At 43.8% G+C, this 21,861-nt stretch overlaps 1 protein-coding gene and 1 long non-coding RNA gene across 2 annotated transcripts in view; one reads left to right on the forward strand and one right to left on the reverse strand.

The window, feature by feature from the left end:
* Positions 1–21,861, reverse strand: part of LOC108798368 (protein Jade-2-like) — a 253,509-nt gene that overhangs the window by 218,965 nt on the left and 12,683 nt on the right. The window contains 1 exon segment of the mRNA XM_018570113.1: positions 4,717–4,802. Within this exon segment, the coding sequence (XP_018425615.1) occupies positions 4,717–4,802 (86 nt within the window).
* LOC108798369 lies at positions 8,531–21,667 on the forward strand. Its single transcript, XR_001941946.1, has 3 exons — positions 8,531–8,541; positions 8,746–8,749; positions 21,572–21,667. It is a non-coding gene; the product is annotated as an uncharacterized LOC108798369 (long non-coding RNA).

Raw genomic sequence — 21,861 nt, forward strand, 5'->3', positions numbered from 1 at the left:
TAATAACCAGCACAGTGAGGTATCAAGGATCCTTGAAAAACACTGGCATTGCCTAACTAGAGATGTTAGAATTTCAAAGTTCCTTAATATCAAACCCACCATCACATACCGACGTTGCCCCTCCTTAAAAGATAAACTCACAAATAGTGAGTTCGTTAATAGTAGTGGCACCTGCTGCAAATACAAGGGCATCTTCCACTGTCAGAGGTGCAAATTCTGTCGATTATTTTGTCCAAACTGGGACAGAAATAACCACCCCCCGGGGGAAACGTTTTAAGGTTCGCCATTTTGTAAACTGCGAGACAAAGGGGGTGATTTACTTAATGTTGTGTAGATGCGACATGTATTATGTTGGTAAAACTAAACACATGCTCAAGAACAGGATCTCTGATCATCTGGCTGATCATCTGGCTGACCTATCGGCCCGAGATCTGAGATCACCTATAGTAAGACACTTTGTAAACATACACAATGGACAAGCCGACAGACTTCGCTTCTTCTTTGCACTGGATAGAGTCCACCAACACAGACGGGGGGGGTGACTGGGATAAGCTTCTCCTACAAAGAGAGTGTATGTGGATCCATCAGATGGAATCCTATGAGGTGCTACCTCTGACCTGTCTGCATGTCAAACATAGTGCTTCCTGATTTGTACACATTTTTTACCTTACAACACATTTGTTACCTCAAGGTTCAAAACGTTGGTTAAAATCGAAATAAAGTTGGACTAACTTCCTTTTTTGATCATCCATCTAGATCATACGGGGATTCTACATATTTTGTGACTAGATTTACATCCATAGATTTAGGGCGATCTCTGGTAGAGTGTCCCTTTATTAATTTACTCTCCAGCAAGTCCGTCGTTGTGCTGTGCTTGGGGAGCTGCACACTGACGGACAGGGTTGCAATTAGTATTATTCTATGTCTGTATTATCATACATGGGACTCTGTATGTTTTTGATTGTATATGACTGTAACTGATCTAAATTGATGCCCATAGATCTAGGGTGATCTCGGTTAGAGTGCCCCTGTATAAATCTACTCCTCAGCAAGCCCGTGGGTGTGCTGTGTTTTAAGGAGCTGCACACTGACGGACAGGGTTGCAATTAGTATTATTCTATGTCTGTATTATCATACATGGGACTCTGTATGTTTTTGATTGTATATGACTGTAACTGATCTAAATTGATGCCCATAGATCTAGGGTGATCTCGGTTAGAGTGCCCCTGTATAAATCTACTCCTCAGCAAGCCCGTGGGTGTGCTGTGTTTTAAGGAGCTGCACACTGACGGACAGTGTTTGAAGTAGTATTATTCCATGTGTATAATGATCCACAAATGTTAGTCCTTCGGATATATAAAACCAATGATGATGGACCGGGGTGTATATATATGTAGGGCTTCACGGGCGCCCTTACAACAATCCCTTATGAAGAAATGAGCCGGCTTCAATTCAATAATGGCTCATCAACCACTTTGAATATCTGGATCTCATTAGAGCTCTCATCAAGGAGCTATATAATTCGCCTCTGCAAGACACTGATTACACGTCCCTCTGAGAAAGCCCCATTGGTTGGGGGGAAACGCGTTAGGGAGAACGTGTCTTCAGACCTCCTTGGACACCCAGGATTTACTCCTTATACGCCGTCGGGTGAATGAAGATGTTCTAACACCTGATACGATTTGAGTTAAGCCTGCTTGGGCACCACTACAACATAGCAGCAGCGGACTCTGCAGCTTGAAGCCCAAACTGAGTGGAACACACTTGCTCATGCTACTGGACTACAGGCAGACTCCAGATCCGATGTGACTCGGACATTTTACCTTTGGGATTTCACCCACCTTCATTTTATTGTGCGGCCGCACTTGCTGGAAGAAGTCCGTTGACTCCGCTACGGTTGGGAAGTGCTTTCAATCCCGCGGGCTAGTGTCAGTTCAAACGAACTGTGAAAGACACCCTGTGCTTGTACAGAATCTGAGTGAGATAATCTTCTGGAGCTACAAACCAACATCAAGATATGCTCCTTTTTGAAACAACTTATCCATACTTAACACATAATCTCACAGGGACTGCCTCTCAATCGAGCCACATCAGAAGTGAGTAACTCTTTGATACAATTGTATCTGTTTTCCAACACAGCACTTGTGCTTGTATCAATGACTTTTTGCTACTCAGGTGGTTAGCAAATCATCACCCTCACCACTTTAAATTGGGTTATCCTAGGAGGTCGGTCTTCGATTTTAATTTATTTTAGATGTCTTGTAGTAGGTGATTTAATGTTTTGTAATATCTTTTCTAACTCATTAAATATTGTTATATATACTTACTGTATTACTCCATTACTAGACAGCTCCAATCTTGGGATTTCTTGGCTTAGGGGAATATTGTCTTTTTGGATGCACCAATATATCGGCCGCCAAAACGTATCGGTCGAAAATGGCACTTTTGGCATAATGCCGAAAGTGCCATTTTCTGGCCAATACAGTGGTGCATCCATTCTTTCTCTCCTCCCCCTGGGTGCTCTGTGTCCCAGCGGGGAGGAGATTTGTCACAGGAGGAGAGTGCTGTGCGCGGCCGGCGTCTCTCCTCCCACACCGCTCGGCCTCTTGTCACAGATCAGAGGAGAGCAGTGTGTTGGCAGAGACCGCCAGCGCTGTCACAGGAGGCTGAGCTCTCCTCCCGCATCGCTCGCTTAGCCTCCTGTGACAGCTGTCAGGAAGGAGAGTAAGTACAAACACTCATTGATCCCTGAGTGTTTGTAAATAATTGAGGACATGGTATGTTGACTATATCCCCAATTATGAATGAATGGGAAGTGATCTACATCACCTCCTGTTCATTCATGAATGTGGTTATAGTAAACACTATGTTCTCATGTTATGAATGAACAGGAACACTTATAGAGGATTCCGGTTCATTTATAAAAGGGGCTGCAGAAAAAGAGATTAAGGACTCTGTGTCCTCAATCTCTTTTATTATTTTAAAAGGGAAATATCAAGGGTCTGTTTAGACCACTAATATTTCCCCGAAGACCCTAAAAGTAAAATAAAAAATACAAATTTTTTAAAAAAATATATAATTTTTTTTAAAAAGTTTATAAAAAATAAATTAATTAAAATATTAAATAAATTAGAAAGTTAAAATAAGCATTTTTGGTTTCGGCCTGACATTTTTTTTAATTTAGATTTTGACATTTTCATTTTGGTGCACCTCTATTAAAAACTATGATCTAAAACCACAAAAATTACACATTCTTTTTTTAATATGTAATTCCCCAGCAGTCCCTATAGCTAACAGAAAAGAGGGTTTAAAGCAGGGGTAAGTATGATTGTTATTTAGTCTGTTGCGCCCCTTCCCTCTTGGGACAAACGTTCTCAATTAATATGGGGTGATCAGCAATGCATTGCAGCATAGGGAAGTTAATCGGTACCACAATGGTGATGCTCCCCGTAGTCCTGAATCATAGCAAAGCAACAAGTTCACTTTAATTCTGGCCTCACCAGCTGCATGTTTTTACATAGAGCTGAGGACTTGCTCATTTCCTCCATGTGACAATGCTGAGAACTTGACAGCCAGCACTCTTTCATGGGAATTCCATGCTCCCCCATTTACAGACATACCAGGTATTTTACTTTCCTCCCAGTAGGTGAACAGAGCAGTGGAGGCGTTAAGGAATGGTAAGCATGTGCTACTGGTGGGGCGTGCATTAAACTGAAGCTGTAGCTTAGCCCTACAAGGTTTGAGTTTGTTTTAAGGAATTTTTAGTACCACTGGAATGCCAGGTTCTAGTTTTGGTTGGTATACCACGAACATTTAAAGTGTACCTTTCTGTCTTGCCTGGACTGTACATTTAAAAGGATAATTCCAGGAAAAGTGAATGCATTAAGTAATTAAAATGTATTCAATGTTGAAATCACTAAAATCCACAAGTTCTTCCTTCCATTTCTACCGTCCACATACTGATAGATGGCTTGCTCAACTGCAGCCCAAATGAGAACGTTTTCCTCTTTCTGACAAATTTTCGAATCACTGCTATAAAGTACGTGTCAGGGCGCATGAGACAACCTAACTCAGGTTAAAGACAAATGAGACAATAATGGCAAGAGCTGCCGAAGATACTGGATTCCCAGGTTAATGCAAGAAGACAGTAGGTGATTTGCCTGTCAGCATCCACCCAAAACTGTAATATGAAAAGGGTGGCATTTCCTTTCATAAGGCTGTTTTATTGATATTTTTTGCTCAGAACTGTCTACACTGCAGTCCACCGAAACAAAATACAACTAGTCAGGTTTATAAAATATCTATTTAAAAAACAAGTCAGTACAAAGCCCAGCATTTGCCGCAACAAACATTACTACAAACTGCACACACAGAATGGCTTTAGTCCTCCTACATTCTTAATTTACGAAAGGGAAAACAGAAACAAAAACATGCTTAGAGACTTTCAGCACTTACTATAGAACGTTAAATAAAATGATACACTGAAGTGACAAATGTGCTGGGCTCTAAAGAGAAAAATAACTTATTTGATTTCCAGCAGGAGTAAATAATCCTCAATGACTACTTTAAATTTTGTTATTTCTTACAAATAAATTCAGGGCTGCATGAGTCATCAAACTGCAGCTGTGCTGACAGGCTATCTAGGATCAGCCTGCATGAATATATAATGATAGATATGTAGTGGAATCTTTAAAATGTGAGCAAAAGATGACAAACCTCAGATGGCTTCTTCTCCTTCTGCCTGGCACAGGTGGCTTTTGTGGTTGGTATTTTGGAACACCTTGATAATGATGTTGTCTGACCTGCAATAAATATATAATAGATATGTGAGGTATGGGCCCCTAACATGTATAAACGCAAACCTTAGAGTGTATGTAAACTCTAACAATGAGCTTGTCTTATTGCCTACCTTTTTGCTATGTTAAGTATATAATTAAAATGGGTTGTTATATCTGCTCAATAAGTGCCAAAAACATGCCTTTTGATTATGTCAGAAATTTAGAGCTTTCCTGTGTTATCTAAGGAAGTCTAATTAACCCTCCTAGTTCGTATCTTGGAACTAAAGAATGATTAGTGTCTGTGTTGTGGAGACAACAACAAGTATGTGTTTACACAATAATCTGCTATTTTCTATTGCAATACAGTGAAGATATTGTTTAACCAGTTGACATCCGCGGTGTTAAACCCCCTTCCCATCCAGGCCATTTTTCAGTATTCAACCCTAGAGATATTTTACTCTCTCGCCATTTCTCAAGCATAAAAAGGGAACTGAACCTTGGTGCCCAAAAAAAGGCAGCCACAGAGCAAAGGAGTAATCACAAGTATTGCCTGTGGTCTCCCAGCAGTTGATCTTTCTGTATTGCTGCCTTACCAAGCCTTATTCTGCACAGTAGTGATATCACCAATCTCACTCCAAATCTCTTGATACTGGAAGTCAGAGGCAGCAGTGCCTTAGATCTCACATTGCAGATGCAGAGCTATGAGACACATGGGCAGTAGTGTCTAGGCATATAGCATAAGCTGAACTATTTTTCAGGAGGAATTCAAAACAAGGTACATTTTTCAAAGTACTGGTATGGCAAACTTAGCATTACTAGATGTTTACTATAACATAGCAAATCTTGAACTAAAAAATGTAAGTCCACTTTAACGTACAAGTTCAGCACAAGAGGCTGCAGCTGTTGGAAGAGGTAAGTACAGACCTGAAAGAGAGTACATCCGAATGTATTGGGAGGGGGTTAAGAAGAAGGGGGTTATTTTAGAACAAAGCTGAAATTTAAATTGAGAACTTTTATTTACCTATATCCATCCACACTGTCCTTTTTTTATTTCTTTTAACTAATTTACCTGCTACTGTTAATTTTCAATATATTCACTAAATGGCAGACTACAGTCCAGATATGGACCGAGTGGCAGTTCTGTCCACACCATTGCACCACTGCGCTGCGTTATGTCTGGCTGATAGTGGATTCGCTGAACTCTGATGCTAAAGCATCCACTGCTAGCCATTACCCAGCGGTTATGCTAGGACTACTGGCATCCTAACAACCAATGATGTCCGATATCCACATCTCCACAGTCATTGGTTGCTAGGACCACCGGTGTTCCTAGCAACCAGTGATGTCAAAACGAAAATGTAGCGGTATTTGTCTCCTATGTGAGAAGTGATCTAAAAGTGAGTAGGAAAGAGGACTTTGTTGATGGTGAGTGTGATGGTGCTGAGGCGTTATGGGTGGAGGTGTATACTGGTATGCATAACGCAAAGGTAATTATTGGAGTTTGTTACAGGCCCCCCAGTACCAATGAAGAGATAGAGACTCCGCTCCTTATACAGATAGAAAGGGCTAACATTAACCGACATTAATGGCACTGATGAAACAGTAAAAGGGTGAACATTTATAAACTTATTACATGACAATTTTATAGTAGTTTGTAGAAGCCACCACTAGAAATGATGCTCTGCTGGATCTGGTAATCTTAAACAATGCAGAGCGTATTACAAATATTCATATAAAAGAACATCTGGGTAGCAGTGACCATAATATGATTTCATTTAACTCCAAGTTGTAAACCTGCACATACTGGAAAAATAAAAACACAACTTCAGGAGAGCAATTTTTACCATGCTGAGGGCTGCTCTTGAAGACTTTAACTGGGAGGGAATATATGCATCAAAAAACACTGAACAAAAATGGGAATGTTTTCAAATCAATTGTTTGCAAACATCAAAATATATTCCTGTAAGCAATAAGTTTAAAAGGCTAACAGTAAAATCCATGTGGCTCACATCCAATGTTAAAAAACCCCATAAACAATAAGAAAAGGGCTATTAAAAAATATAAAAATGAAGGAACACTGTCGTCATTTGAAAGCTACAAAGAATATAACAAAATATTTAAAAAGGAAATCAAGCTTTGAAAGATTCAAAACGAACAACAAGTTGCAAAAGAGTGCAAGACAAACCCCCAAAAATTCTTTAAATATATTAATAGTAAAAAAAAAAAAACAGGTCTGAGCATGTAGGCACCTTAAAAGATTACTCGGAGTTGGTAACTGGGGACAAAGAGAAGGCAACTCTATTAAATAGTTTATTCAGCTCTGTGCACACCAAGGAACAGGATGTAACACAAGTCAATAATGGGGATGACAGTGCCACAGCCTCTAATGAACCACAATGGCTGACTATTGATATGGTCCAGAAACAGACAAAATTAAGGTGAACAAAGCACCATGGCTTACACCCACGTGTCCTCAAAGAATTGAGCTGTTTATTTTTAAAGCCATTGTATCTAATTTTTAGAGACTCTCTAATGACCGGCTTGGTATCGATGGATTGGTGCAAGGCCAATGTGGTGGCTATATTTAAAAAGGGATCAAAGTATTTACCAAATAATTACAGACCTGTAAGTTTTTAACTTCAATAGTAATTGTTTTTGCTTGAAAATAATATTCGTGATGGGCTGAACACACCTGAGTTAATAAGAACTTTAGAACAGGGAAAACGTTCTTACAAGAACTTAGAATGAAAGTCTATGGGGCCAGAACTGGTAAAATCAAATGTCCCCATTTTGAAGGCGTATATGCAAGTTATTGGCCATAAAAAGGGTATGGGGATTTGGGTACTGCCCTGGGGGACATGTATCAATGCAAAAAAAACACTTTTAAAAAATACAGTTTTTTAAGGAGCAGTAATTTTAACATTACTAAAGTATAACAATAAAAATGAAAAATTCCTTTAAATATCGTGCCCGGGGGGTTCCCTTAAACCGCCTGTAAAGTAGCACATCTGTACGATGTATAGAACCTGCCGCAGCAAAACTGACATAAATTTAAAAAAATGACATTTAAATTGCCGGTAATTAATTTAATCTTGTAAGCAACTGCCTGGGGAGGCAGCCTGTATGAAGAGGCCACATTTTAAGACACTCAGAACAAGGTTAGAGATTTTTTGGATACATTCTGGTGTCTCTTTTGCAGACATTGGATGAAAGCAACAAAAGGTGCTTTAAAATGAGGCCTTTAGTGTTGGTGGTGCCTTCACACCGTAACCAGCGAGCTGTTCTTGACGAGTGCAGGATTAGATCCTGTTCTAAAATTTCAAATTATATATACCTGTCACACAGGTGTGTAAAAAATGGGCCTTTGGTGTTGGTGCCTCCACACTGTAACCCCTCACAGTTACTCTTGATGAGCGCACTGACAGCAACACACTATTTCTAACCTCAGCAACACACTACATAAGGCTGCAGTGTAAGCAGCCTTATATAGTGTGGGGCTGGGACTTGGCTATGAGCCACAATTGGGCAAAGTCATCATTACCTTGCCCAATCATGACTCTCACAGTGCATTCTGCTGTGATTGGGCAAAATTTTGTATTGCTTTAGCCAATCTGGGCTCTGTCAATGCACTGTGCGGTGCACAGTGCATTGTGGAGTGCTCGGCAAACAGAAGACCTAGGAATGCTCGAGAACAGTTCGACTCGAACATTGAGCCCATCTCTAATTATAAGCAATAGTCGGCACGGATTCACAAAAGACAGAAGTTGTCAAACAAATCTACTTTCTTTTTATGAGGAAGTGAGTAATAAATTGGACAGAGGAATGGCTGTGGATATAGTATAATTGGACTTTGCAAAAGTGTTTGACACCGTTCCCCAAAATGTGGTTAATGTATATGTTAAGGTCAGTAGGTATAGAGTATTCAATCTTTAATTGGATAGAAAACTGGCTTAAAGACCGTATTCAGAGTGGTGATCAATGATTCCTACTCTGAATGGTCTAAGTGGTGTCTAAGTGGTCCCCAAGATTCAGTGTTGGGCCCCTTACTGTTTAATCTAGAGTTGGGGATTAAAACTACTATTTCTGTGTTTGCAGATGACACCAAGTTATGTAGTGGAATACAGTCCTTACAGGATGTCTCCAACTTACAAGCAGATCTGAACGCACTGTGTGATTGGGCATCTATTTGGCAAATGAGGTTTAATGTTGATAAATATAAAGTTATGCGCTTGGGGACTAAAACCATGCATACTTCATACACTCTAGGGCAGGGGTAGGCAACCTTGGCTCTCCAGCTGTGCTGAAACTACCAATTCCATCACGCTTCTGCCTCTGGGAGTCATGCCTGTGGCTTTCAATGCCTTATGGGATTTGTAGTTCAAACACAGCTGGAGAGCCAAGGTTGCCTTCCCCTTAGTTGATTAGTTGTTGCAGCCCCAGTCACATCAGTCTCTGTACAGAGGAGCTTGCACTCTAATGTCCCCCCTCAGTCACACACTATGATTATACATATATATAGCTCTGACATATACCGCAGTGCTGTACAGAGATCACTGAGCCAGTCACATCAGTCTCTGTACAGAGGAGCCTACACTCTAATGCACAATGGCACCAACTGGGCTACAAATCCCAGCAATACATTTATACAGCAATGCAGAACAGTATATGAATTTGACTCGGGGCTTAGCGGCGCGCTGGACTCGGGGCTTAGCGGCGCGCTGGACTCGGGGCTTAGCGGGGACTCGGGGCTTAGCGGCGCGCTGGACTCGGGGCTTAGCGACGCGCTGGACCTGGAGCTTAGCGACGCGCTGGACGCGGGGCTGTAACAGCTCCCGCCGATCCGGCCTTTCAGAGCCGCGGACTCGAGGGGAAGCTTCGCCGACGTCACACAGAGACACCCCTATCCGCGTCATAAGCCGCAACCTCACGCTAGTCTGGCGTTCCAACAACCCGGGATGAACGCCAGACGTATGCCTCACTCCTCCACTATACTACCAGGGAAGGAGCTGCCCATATAGGGTCCAGGAAGCCCTGCTAGCATTGGATGCCTTTGGGAACCTCTACTGGCCTCACTGACAGACCTGCAAACAGCAAGTATTCACCCCCCTGGCTCTGCTGGCCATTGGGGTCCTATCTACATTATACTGAGCAGCTGGATTGACTTGCATGTACTGCTTATATAGAGACTTCCTCCTCCTGCTGTGCATATGTGCTACTCCCTACTCAATTCAACCGTATACTCCTTGTATGTGAAGTAACATATAGGAACTCGGGGCTTAGCGACGCAATGGTCAGGTGGGCGCCGATGGGACCCCAGCTTGCTCCAATGCCGCAATGCTGGGGCCCGGCGCTGCTAGGGCCCAACCGCCTCCTCACCTGTCACCAACAGCCAATACTCATGAAAGGGTCCCGGACGGGCCCCCAGGCTGCCTGGGCCCCTTACATGAGTATCGGCGTACCTCCCTGATGGCGGCTCTGCGGTGACAAGATGCTTTTCCAGGGGTGAATCCCTGGAAAAGCACCCTCCCAGTGCCGAGGGCATGCAGCCTATGACAAAGAAGGGGGCGCTCGCTCATTCCCCCCTCTCCTGCCCTGGTTGGGAATTTTAGGGGGACCCCACTTTTTTTCTCCTGTTTTTTAGGGGTGGGGTTCTTTCTTAAAATTCCTTTCAGACCTAAAGGGTCTGGTATGACTTTTGCGGGAACACACAGACTTTTTTTACGTTCGTGGGGGGGCGGGCTACTAACTTTGGTACCAGACCTAAAGGGTCTGGCATGGATCGGGAAAGGGACCCCACGCCGTTTTTTGCTTTTTTTTGTTTTGTTTACATTAGCGGGGAGAATGGTCTGCTTTGGCAGACCATTCTCCCAGCTTTGGCTATTGTGAATAGCCCGTACAGCAGCCCTTCGGTTCGGCTGAACCAAAGAGCTCCAGGCGGCCAACGTGAGTCAAAGGATTAGCCAAAGCTACGGCTATATCCTTAGGCAGCTTAGAATAATGCCTAAAAATTTTTGCAGCTCTGTTATCCAGGATACACCTCTTACAATACCTATTTAAGGTAGTTATTCTATTTAGAAAATATTAAACATAACACATTAAACTGATCCACAGGGATTGTATTTTTATATGGACTGTGTTACAGTATATTTATCCTGGACACCTCTTTGTCATACTTTCCTCCAAGCACTTTTAACTGTGTTTGAGATGCAAGCCACTTAATAGCCATTGTCCTCCAGTCTAAAGAGAATTTGCCTATAACATTAAAACTCAACACTCAAGGGGGCGTGGCCTGGACATGGCGCTGACCGGACGTGTGTGAACAGAGCTCCGCTGAGTAATGGAGCTGTAATACAGTAGATCTCCCCATCTGTCGCCATCTCGCCCTATGAAAAGAGGTACGAGAAAGTCGCGGACCCCCCGCGCCCAAGGCCTCGCCGAGGTCTCGGCGCATGCTGGGCGAAGTGAACCCCGCGGACAGGCCAGACGTCTGTGTGCCGTGCTGGGCTCACCACGAGGGAAGACATGCAGGCTATGATCACCCAAATAGCCGCCACGCTGCGTGCAGATCTCGTGGAGGTGACTGAAGGGGTTACTCAGAACACACGTCGCATAGAGGCTTTGGAGACTGCGGACACAGCAGTGCTAGCCAGACTCTCTCTATTGGAAGAGGTCGTGACCCAGCAGAAGGCCCAGACGATTCATCTTCAACTGCGGTTAGAAGACACAGAGAACCGCAATCGCCGTAACAACTTGAGGTTGAGGGGGATTCCGGAAGCCACCGGGGGCCCTGACTTAAGGGCGGCTGTCACGGCCATATTCAACATCCTGCTGGGTAAGCCTCCAACAGACATGCTTGAGCTGGATCGAGTGCATAGAACACTAGGCCCCAGAGGTACGGATGTGAATAGGCCCAGGGACGTATTGTGTCGTGTACACTTCAATATAAAGGAGGAAATCCTGCGCAACGCATGGAGACAAGGTACTGTGGACTTTGACGGGGCGGAGGTCCAAATATTGCCGGATGTATGCCCGCAAACCCTGTGCAGAGGACGCCTTCTCAAGCCTCTTACAGATCTCCTACAGGCCAAGGGAGTACCCTATCGCTGGGGTTATCCATTCTCGATGACTATTGGTAGGGGCGACGGATCTTTCAGACTTTTCCACCCGCGCCAACTACCGGGCCTTGCAGCTTACCTCGATTGTGAGCCCCTAGAATTGCGGGACTGGCTGGACACCTCATCCATGGATGGGGCAACCCCCATGCCTAGCAGGCCATCAAGATCCCAGAGACCTAGGAGCCGACGCCACAGATCCACCTCCAGGCCCATGAGAATGGAACGTCCTGGTGACCGTTCCAGGGAAAGGACACCACTCAATGCGCCAGTTACAGGCCCATATCTCTGCTAAATACCGACCTGAAGATGTTTACACGCATTCTTGCCTTCTTGGATGACCTTATCGGGATGGAACAGGTTGGATTTGTTCCAGGCCGAGAGGCCAGGGACAACACCATCAGGACACTAAACGTCATCCATCTCGCTAGAACACGCTCACAACCGCTCCTCCTGCTTTCCCTGGATGCGGAGAAAGCGTTTGACAGGGTGAGCTGGTCATTTTTGAGGGTAGTGTTGGAGTATGTTGGACTGGGGGAGAGTATGAAGCAGTGGATAGGGTCATTGCACTCCAACCCCACAGCAGTGGTGCGCATTAATGAAACTTTATCTGAACCCTTTTCCATCTCTAACGGAACGCGCTAGGGATGCCCTCTGTCTCCCATTATTTTCATACTAACCCTCGAACCGCTCATTAGGACAATATATGCGTCCCCGGACATTAAGGGATTGGACTGTTGTACGAGACAACATAAGGTGGCGGCTTATGCCGATGACCTGCTGCTGTATGTTACCCTCCCAGAGGTTTCCCTACCCAATATCATGCAGGCGGTGCGGGTTTATGGCCATTTGTCGAACTTCAAACTGAATTGGAGTAAGACAGAGGCGTAGTCCCCCGGACCTCCCTCCTCCTTACTTTGTCAGGCAATGGGCTGCAGATCTGGGCGTGGAATTGGACGCTGAACAGGTGGACCGTATGGTACACTTTGCTCTCAAATCCTCTGTGTCCACTAAATATCAGGAAGCTGGTTACAAACTGCTGACAAGATGGTACAGGGTTCCAAAGACGCTACACGCTATGTATCCGTCGGTGTCAGAAACATGTTGGCGTTGTGAGGAGGAGGTAGGATCCCTGCTACACGTATTCTGGGAATGTCCTAGGGTTGCCCCATTCTGGGTTCAGATTGCAACTCTAGCCCAGAAGATCACAGGCCTGACTTTACAGTTTACTCCATTGGTGTATCTCCTCCACTTGGCACCGCTATCGCGGAAATCATATAAACGCTCCCTACTTATTCATTTGCTGAATGCAGCGCGGGCGTCTATACCAGCACTGTTGAGGCAATCATGCCAACCCTCTATAGTGATGTGGGTAGGAAGAGTGGAGGAGATCAAACCAATGGAGGACCTCACGTCTTCCATAAAAAAGACCCAGCAGAAGTTTGTTGCTACATGGGCAGCATGGTACCAGTTCAGGGACTCCCCGGAATTCCCGCATGATAACCAGGGGTGAGTCAAAGGTGGAGCGGCCCTCAGGAGGCTGGGCATCCGCGGAACCGCATTTGGGGGATTGTTCTTTCCCCTTCCCTAATTGTCATGTCTTTGTGTTACATGTACTCTTGCTTTTCTCGTCTTGCTGTTCTTTTCTCTTGTGCTCTTTGTATGTATCAGTGGAACTATCCGCTCTAAATGGAGGGGTAGTATCCGTAGTACTTCCTCTTAAGTCCTACACCAGTAAAACGGAAATTGTCTTGAGTGCTGGTGCAGACCATAATGGATATATGGTGTGGGAATGGTTTTGAGGTGGGGGGGGTCGGGCCTGAGGTGTTTATGTAACTGTTGACATATGCATATGTTTGTACATGCCTGGCCGCAAAGCCTGAAAATTTTTGTTGGTACTGTACGGTGCTCTCATGCTTGTATAAATAAATATTTTTTTTTTAAAACTCAACACTCAAAAAAGCAGTCCAAAGCACTACACTTCTCAATTTTCACTTATATGAAATACTGTATGTTAAAATGTCTTATTCTGTTTTTCCTTATCATACAGAGCTGAAACTCTGTATGCATTTGAAATAGGGATTTTAGATTGTAAGTTCTCTCAGGGCAGGGACTGATGTGAATGTGTAGTAATGTAAAGCACTGTGTAAACTGTCGGCATTATATAAATGAAGAAAACATTAAAAAACCGGTGCACGGATCTAAGTGCAGTATAAAAGTGACTGTTTGTTTAATAATACGGTTAAAAGTAAGGTACTTTACATGACAAATCAGACTATATCAAAGAATCCAAACGCTTATTGTCTGAAAACAGATCTTTAGGACTGAACTCAAACTACTCTTAGACCAAGCTCTGACAGAAAACGTCATAAGCAAAAAGAATGGGCCTTCCTATATAAAGACTTATTTGATACACCTTACTTGTATGATTTGCCTAAGATTCATAAAAACAGTACCACTCCCCCTGGCAGGCCAATTATAGCCAGAATGGATAGCCTCACCAGTGGCTTATCACAATATATAGATGTTTTCCTCCAGCCAATAGTAATACATTTCCCATCATACATTAAGGATTCAAATCAGCTGATTGATGCCCTGAATAATTATACGTGGAGCTCCATGTACCTTTTGGCTTTCACTAGATGTCTGCTTTCTATATACCTCTATCCCACATCACTTAGGTCTCACAGCCCTTAATTATCATTTAACCCAGCTCACAGATATGAACCCCAAAAAGGCACAGTTTATACTAAAAACAGTACTAAATTCACACTGGAACATAACGATTTAAAATTTCTGGATGACTATTATCTACAAGTACAGGGCACGGCGATGGGAGCTAATTATGCCCCTAGCTATACCAATTCAACTATAGGCTACTGGGAAGACCTCTACATCTAGCACAATAACCCTTTTCTGTCTCGTATTGTTTTTTATGGCCGTTACATAGATGACATTATCATTGTCTGGGATGGTGACCATAGTACTATCACATCATTTGTACAATACTGCAATATTAACAATTTTGGACTTTCTTTCACCCATGCTGCAGATCTCGATATATTAATATTTTTAGACCTGGAACTTTACCATGATCAAGGGAAGATACTTACCAGAAACCACTTTTAAACCTCTACAAATATAGCTTCCATTATGAAAAATGGAAGATAAACATTCCCAAAATTCTGCAGACTTGGAAAGAACTGCACACTGAGTGAGTATATCTTGCAAGGTGAAGTCCTTAAAAAAAGATTTGTACAGAAAGGTTACTCCGCCGACCAGATAGAGGATGCTTTTAGTCAGTTCCTTGACCCATCATCAACTAAGCCCCTCTGGGAAAGGAATCCGCATGTTAATACCAGCCTTAGGTTTATAACAAAATATAATACTCAGCATGGGCACATCAAAAGAATCCTTAAAAAGAACTGGCACATTCTGCAACAGGATCCTGTACTAGGCCCAGAACTCCCCAAGAACCCTGAGGTCTTCTTTAGAAAAGCCCCAAACATAGGGAATACAATTGCTCCTAGCAAGATTAACCACTTGCCGTCCGCCCGTTGTAAAAAAACGGACGGACGGCACTGCAGCATTGGTGGGTTGCCGTCTCCAGAAAGGATCACATGTCCCTCCTGTCTTTTTAAGGAGATCTGAAAGGCATCTTCCAGTGTAAAAAATTGAGGTGTAAAACATGTGCATTCATCACACATAGACAATCGTCCTTCTGGGACAGTTTAGGGAAAAAATATCCCATTACCCAGTTTCTAAACTGCTCTACAGAATGTGTTGTCTATGTTCTAACTTGCCCCTGTGTCCTTTTATATATAGGGCGCACCCCAAAGACACTACACTGTCGTTTTGGACAACATCGACGGTATATTGAACAGGGCTCTATGGACCACAGTGTACTGAGACACTTTGCAACCAAACACAATAAATCTACAGTGGGCCTAACAGTATTTGCAATTGAACACATCCCTAGCAGTATGTCACCTGCCGAAAGATTTCACAAACTGTGTAACCTGGAGACATACTGGATCGATACATTAAATACACTAAACCCTAATGGATTAAATGAGGAACTAGACGTCAGTACAATCCTATGATCATGCACTTTTGTGCGATGCACACACATACATATGCACTTGCATCTAAGTGCGTTGCACATGCATGTTGCCTTCTATATTGATATTAACTTGTATACATGCAATAAATATTCATGCACTATGTCCCCCTTATCTTTTCCTCAAATGCGAAGAGTTCACATGATGTTCACGCTTGTTCATGCGTTTACATCTATGCGTACTGGACATATATGTGGCCTACATTCCTAATAAATATCCCCTCATTAATTCCCCTAAATTTAAACATATATCTTTGCCCCAAATCTAAAAGGATTCTTTTGCGCATTGTACATGCATACAATGCATCTACATTCATGCTGTCAATCTCACATGATTGACTAATGTTCTTCTTGCTCTGTATAGGTCTTTTATCATTTTATAGTTGTATGGTTTGTTTTATCACAATCGTTTTTAATATTATTACTATTATGTTTTTATTGCCGACCACTTTTAAGATGCATTCCTGGCAGCAATTTACCACTATTGGATCCTCCCACCAGTTGGCGCCAAAGCACTCAATGCTTCCACCTTTCCCCTGAATAAAGGACTCTGCCCCCTCCACCCTTAGGCTTGACAAAGGAGGTGAACCTCTGAAACGCATTGCCTAGCAACACCTGACACCTGATGACCCGGAAGTACTCAGCAGCTGTGACCCTGCTTTGAGGCGAACCAGCCACAGCAGTGCTCAGCCACTGGATCAGACCTGCGTCTTCCAGCACAGGCGTTCTGGAATCTTTCTGGACTGGACTGGACTCTGCTCTCTCTATATCCTGATAACAATCTTGTACCAGCAGCTGAGATGGGACTATCATCTGATGCGTGACAGGCGAGATGTTTTTTAATATCATGTAAGTGCATTACTTTTAATCTTATTAAACAATCACTTTTATACTGCAATTAGATCTGTGCAACAATTTTGACGTTTTCTTCACAGTGCTGTTACATACTAGACGTCAGTACAATCCTATGATCATGCACTTTTGTGCGATGCACACACATACATATGCACTTGCATCTAAGTGCGTTGCACATGCATGTTGCCTTCTATATTGATATTAACTTGTATACATGCAATAAATATTCATGCACTATGTCCCCCTTATCTTTTCCTCAAATGCGAAGAGTTCACATGATGTTCACGCTTGTTCATGCGTTTACATCTATGCGTACTGGACATATATGTGGCCTACATTCCTAATAAATATCCCCTCATTAATTCCCCTAAATTTAAACATATATCTTTGCCCCAAATCTAAAAGGATTCTTTTGCGCATTGTACATGCATACAATGCATCTACATTCATGCTGTCAATCTCACATGATTGACTAATGTTCTTCTTGCTCTGTATAGGTCTTTTATCATTTTATAGTTGTATGGTTTGTTTTATCACAATCGTTTTTAATATTATTACTATTATGTTTTTATTGCCGACCACTTTTAAGATGCATTCCTGGCAGCAATTTACCACTATTGGATCCTCCCACCAGTTGGCGCCAAAGCACTCAATGCTTCCACCTTTCCCCTGAATAAAGGACTCTGCCCCCTCCACCCTTAGGCTTGACAAAGGAGGTGAACCTCTGAAACGCATTGCCTAGCAACACCTGACACCTGATGACCCGGAAGTACTCAGCAGCTGTGACCCTGCTTTGAGGAGAACCAGCCACAGCAGTGCTCAGCCACTGGATCAGACCTGCGTCTTCCAGCACAGGCGTTCTGGAATCTTTCTGGACTGACTATGACTCTGCTCTCTCTATATCCTGATAACAATCTTGTACCAGCAGCTGAGATGGGACTATCATCTGATGCGTGACAGGCGAGATGTTTTTTAATATCATGTAAGTGCATTACTTTTAATCTTATTAAACAATCACTTTTATACTGCAATTAGATCTGTGCAACAATTTTGACGTTTTCTTCACAGTGCTGTTACATGGATGTTTCGCTATCCAACTAACCAGCATGAAGGATCAGTACACACCTTCTCAGGATTAATTACCAGTATAACTGGAGTTCCTTTGATACTATCAATATATAGTCCATAAACAATCGATCTAGTTGCACAAGTTGATGACTTCTGTTTTATGTTGTACTTGGCATTATATAAATACCTGTAATCAACTAGTTAAATTAAATAGTTACAGATGGTAAAAATTTAATCATACCTGTAAAATGTGTTTCTTGGAGTACATCACAGGAAACGGAGTTCATTCTTTTTTTTTAGCAAATAGTTGCTCTCTCGGGCAGTCATAAAGAAAATACACCAAATGCATTGTGATGTATATGACAAAGTAAACAAAATAAGATATTTAAAGCGTTGAAAAAAATAAGGGGAGGGTGTTCCCCCTGCTCAGCTAGTAGGGAGGGACTTCTATCCCTAAGTGAAACGACATCCTGTCAATAGCATGCATAAGAGATGTTGTTTGTAGTGTGCACAACAAAAAAAAACAGTGTTAGGCAAGTGAATGTGAGTAGGTTGTGAGTAGAATGTGAGTAGGTTGTGTTGGTAAGGGGTTAAGTGATGGAAAAGGAAAGAAAAAAAAAAAGGATACGGCATAAATGGGCCAGTACTTACTAGGTCACTAAAGAGAGAGATGGTAGTAGGGCATATACCTAAAAAGGGTGGGGAAACAGGAAAGGCAGGGAGGAGATGGGATAAAGGTTCCCCATCAGGAGCAGGTCAGCGTTCTCCTATCTGAGGGTAAGGTAGTCAGGGGACCGAATGTATTCCAACCAGGGGAACCAGGTTCGAGCGACTGAGGCAGAGGTATGTTTAATGGAGCTTGTGAGATCTCCCATAGTATATATCATGGATACGGTCTAGGACTTGGCTTATGAGGGGGGCTTCGGGTTTCTTCCAGAGTGCTGGAATACATGCCCGGGCGGCATTTACCACGCGTCTGATCAAGGAGTGGGTATAGGAGCGCAGCAGGATGGTGTTATGGTGGAGGAGAAAGAAGGTCGGGTCTTCAGGCACCTGGACGTCCGAAAATTTCTGAGCGAGAGCGCGCACTTGTTCCCAAAACCTTCGGAGGGCCGTGCAGGAGCAGAAGATGTGTAACATTCCTGCCCCGGATTGTTGGCAGCGCCAACATAGGTCAGGTGACTCAGGGAATAGTGTGTGAAGGGATTGTGGAGTACGGTACCATCTAGTCACGATTTTATAGCCCGACTCTTGGTATCTATTACTAATCAAAGAACGGTATGAGAGTGTGAGTAACTTCTCCGTAGCTTCCAGGGTAAAGCTGGTCTGTAGTTCTCCCTCCCATCGTGATATAAACCACAAGTGGTCTGGGTCTGGTGGTTGGATCAACAATCTGTGGCAGAGGGAAAGAGTGTGTCGGGAAGGCTTATCTTGTGAGCAAAGTTGCTCAAATGGTGTAAGGGATCTACAGGGGTGTCGCGTTGCAGGGTTCACGTGCAGGAAATGGGACAATCACACTGCTGACCAAAAATCAAGAGGGCCATAATCCGGGTTGGTGCAGAGAGTGTTGGTTGAGGGTCTAGTACTGTCAGTCAGGAAGTGTTTGGCCTTATCTTTACCAAGTCTCCGTAGCGCCGGGTAAGTGTGGGCACCTATACCCGGTGGGAATGCCGGATTGTCTAAAATGGGAGTGAGAGGTGAAGGAAAGGGAGAGATCCTACCTCCCTTTAAAAATGGACCGTGCAATCTTGACTGTGGGGCCAATGGTGGGGTGGGATTGTAATTGTGGAGGTAAGGAAGTGATACACCAAGGGAGACTGGCTAAAAGGGACATCTGCAAACGATTGTTCCAGGTCCACCCAGAGTTTGGTTTGGGAGTTGTGGCACCAGTCTACTATACGTGTCAGGTGGGCCTCCACATAGTACTGTCGTACATCTGGCAGTAACATCCCGCCCTGTTGTTTGGGTCTACACAGGATATTGTAGCTGAGCCTGGCTGGTCTCTGTGACCAGACAAACCCCGTGAAAAGCTCTCAAATTTTACGTAAAAAAGGTGTGGGGAGTAGAATCGGGAGGGCTTGAAGGGGGTAGAGTAGTCTAGGGAGGATAGACTGCTTTATAGTATGCTACATCTTCCCATCCACGAGAAGGTATTTTTGGTCCACTCCTCAAGGTCTGCAGTCATGCGCTGCTGCAGCAGCAGAGGGAAGTTCAACGTGAATGTTTGGGATATATCTTTGGGTCGAAGTATACCCAGATATTTAATCGCGGTCGGTGCCCATTTAAAAGGGAAAGTTGTGGAGAACTCTCCTGGAGGCATGGTCCCACAAGGGATACATGGAGTGCCAGATTTATGGGAGTTTATTCTAAAATTTGAGAGGTCTCCATAAATACCAAACTCGTGGAGAAGGGCAGGAATAGAGATATATCTGGGGAGGACAAGAAAAAAAAAGGTCATCCGCGAAGGCTGCGATTTTGTGATGGTTAGTCCCCTCCATCACACCTCGGATATTTGGGTTAGCTCGGACAGTACGTAGGAAAGGCTCCAGGGACAATACAAAAAGGACTGGGGAAAGGGGGCAACCCTGGCGTGTGCCGTTACATATGGGGAATGAAGGGGAAAGAGCGCCGTTGACCTGTACTTGGGCAGCCGGATGGGAGTAAAGGGAGCTAATCCAAGAGCGCATTCGGAGTCCCACTCCGATCGCCTCAAGGGTGAGCCGGAGGAACTCCCAGTCTAACCGGTCGAACACCTTCTCCACGTCTGTGGATAAAAACGCACGGTTTGGCGCCCGACCGGGCCGAGTGGAGCACCCCAGCGCTTGCGTAGTATTTTTCCCTCGCTTCCCTGGTAGGTATAAAGCCCGTTTGGTCTAGGTGTATAAGCTCTCCTATATGGGGAACCAGACGGAGGTATAGGATTTTAGCAAAGAGTTTGATATCGGTATTGAGTAGGGATATCTGCCTATAGCTAGGACAAAGGGTGGGGTCCCTACCTTCTTTGGAGAGTTAATTCTGGAACCAATGGATTATGCCGCTTCCTTCAGGTGGTTGTACAATGGCAAAATTAAAGCTGTAAGCACAGCCCTGTATAACCTCTCCCACTCCCGTCCTGTCTCGGTTTTGTAGCAAGCAATAGAAGTGTGAATTACAGAAAAGCAGGAGGGAGGGTCCTGTGATTTACTCCAAAAACCTAAATTGTACAGATAAGATTAAAATCCTGTTTTCTTATTAGTACATCAAAGGACACAGGGAGTTCATTCAGGAACCAATGGGATGTCCAAAAGCAGTCCATCAGAGGCACAGCAAATAGTGGCTAGCAGCCCAACAGTGAACTATAACAGAAGGAACCAACAAAAGAGGCACGCCTTAAGAACCTCGAGGCCAAAGCTAGAATTTGCCTGAACATCCAACTTGGCAAATGTGTAACCAGAGGACCAGGATCATTAGGCTCTGAAAATCCAAAGCCTCATGATAAAGGTCCAAGAAACACATACTTCTAACAGAGTGAGCCTTTTACCCTCCAACGTTAAGGAGAATTATGACCTAAGTGCAAATAAAAGTACTTCTTGCCTTTTACTCTAATAGCAGCCTTTTACTCTAATAGCATTCTTTTCCAAAGTCGCAGCACATCCCAGATAAATTAATCACAAGTCACAGAAAACAGCCAACTGCAGCCATGCTCTAAGCTCCTTTCCTCTTAGGGGGTGTAAAATGGAAATGCAGCCCCGCCCTCAGCTTTTTTTTCCCCTAAAGCTGGCCACCTTGTAAGGTACAGGGGTGTGGAATTCCTATGGCCCGGGACATGCAGTTTCAGGCGCCGGGCGAGTAGTTTTAAAGTACATTCAGCCCGGCTCCGGACAAGCAGAGCTGAATGTACATTGTAGAGCCGCCGCCGCTCGTTTAATACAAGTGGTCTGATCAGACC

Source organism: Nanorana parkeri, unplaced genomic scaffold, assembly GCF_000935625.1.
Source record: "Nanorana parkeri isolate BGI_ZX_2015 unplaced genomic scaffold, ASM93562v1 scaffold1456, whole genome shotgun sequence".
In the NCBI taxonomy this organism is placed as follows: domain Eukaryota; kingdom Metazoa; phylum Chordata; class Amphibia; order Anura; family Dicroglossidae; genus Nanorana; species Nanorana parkeri.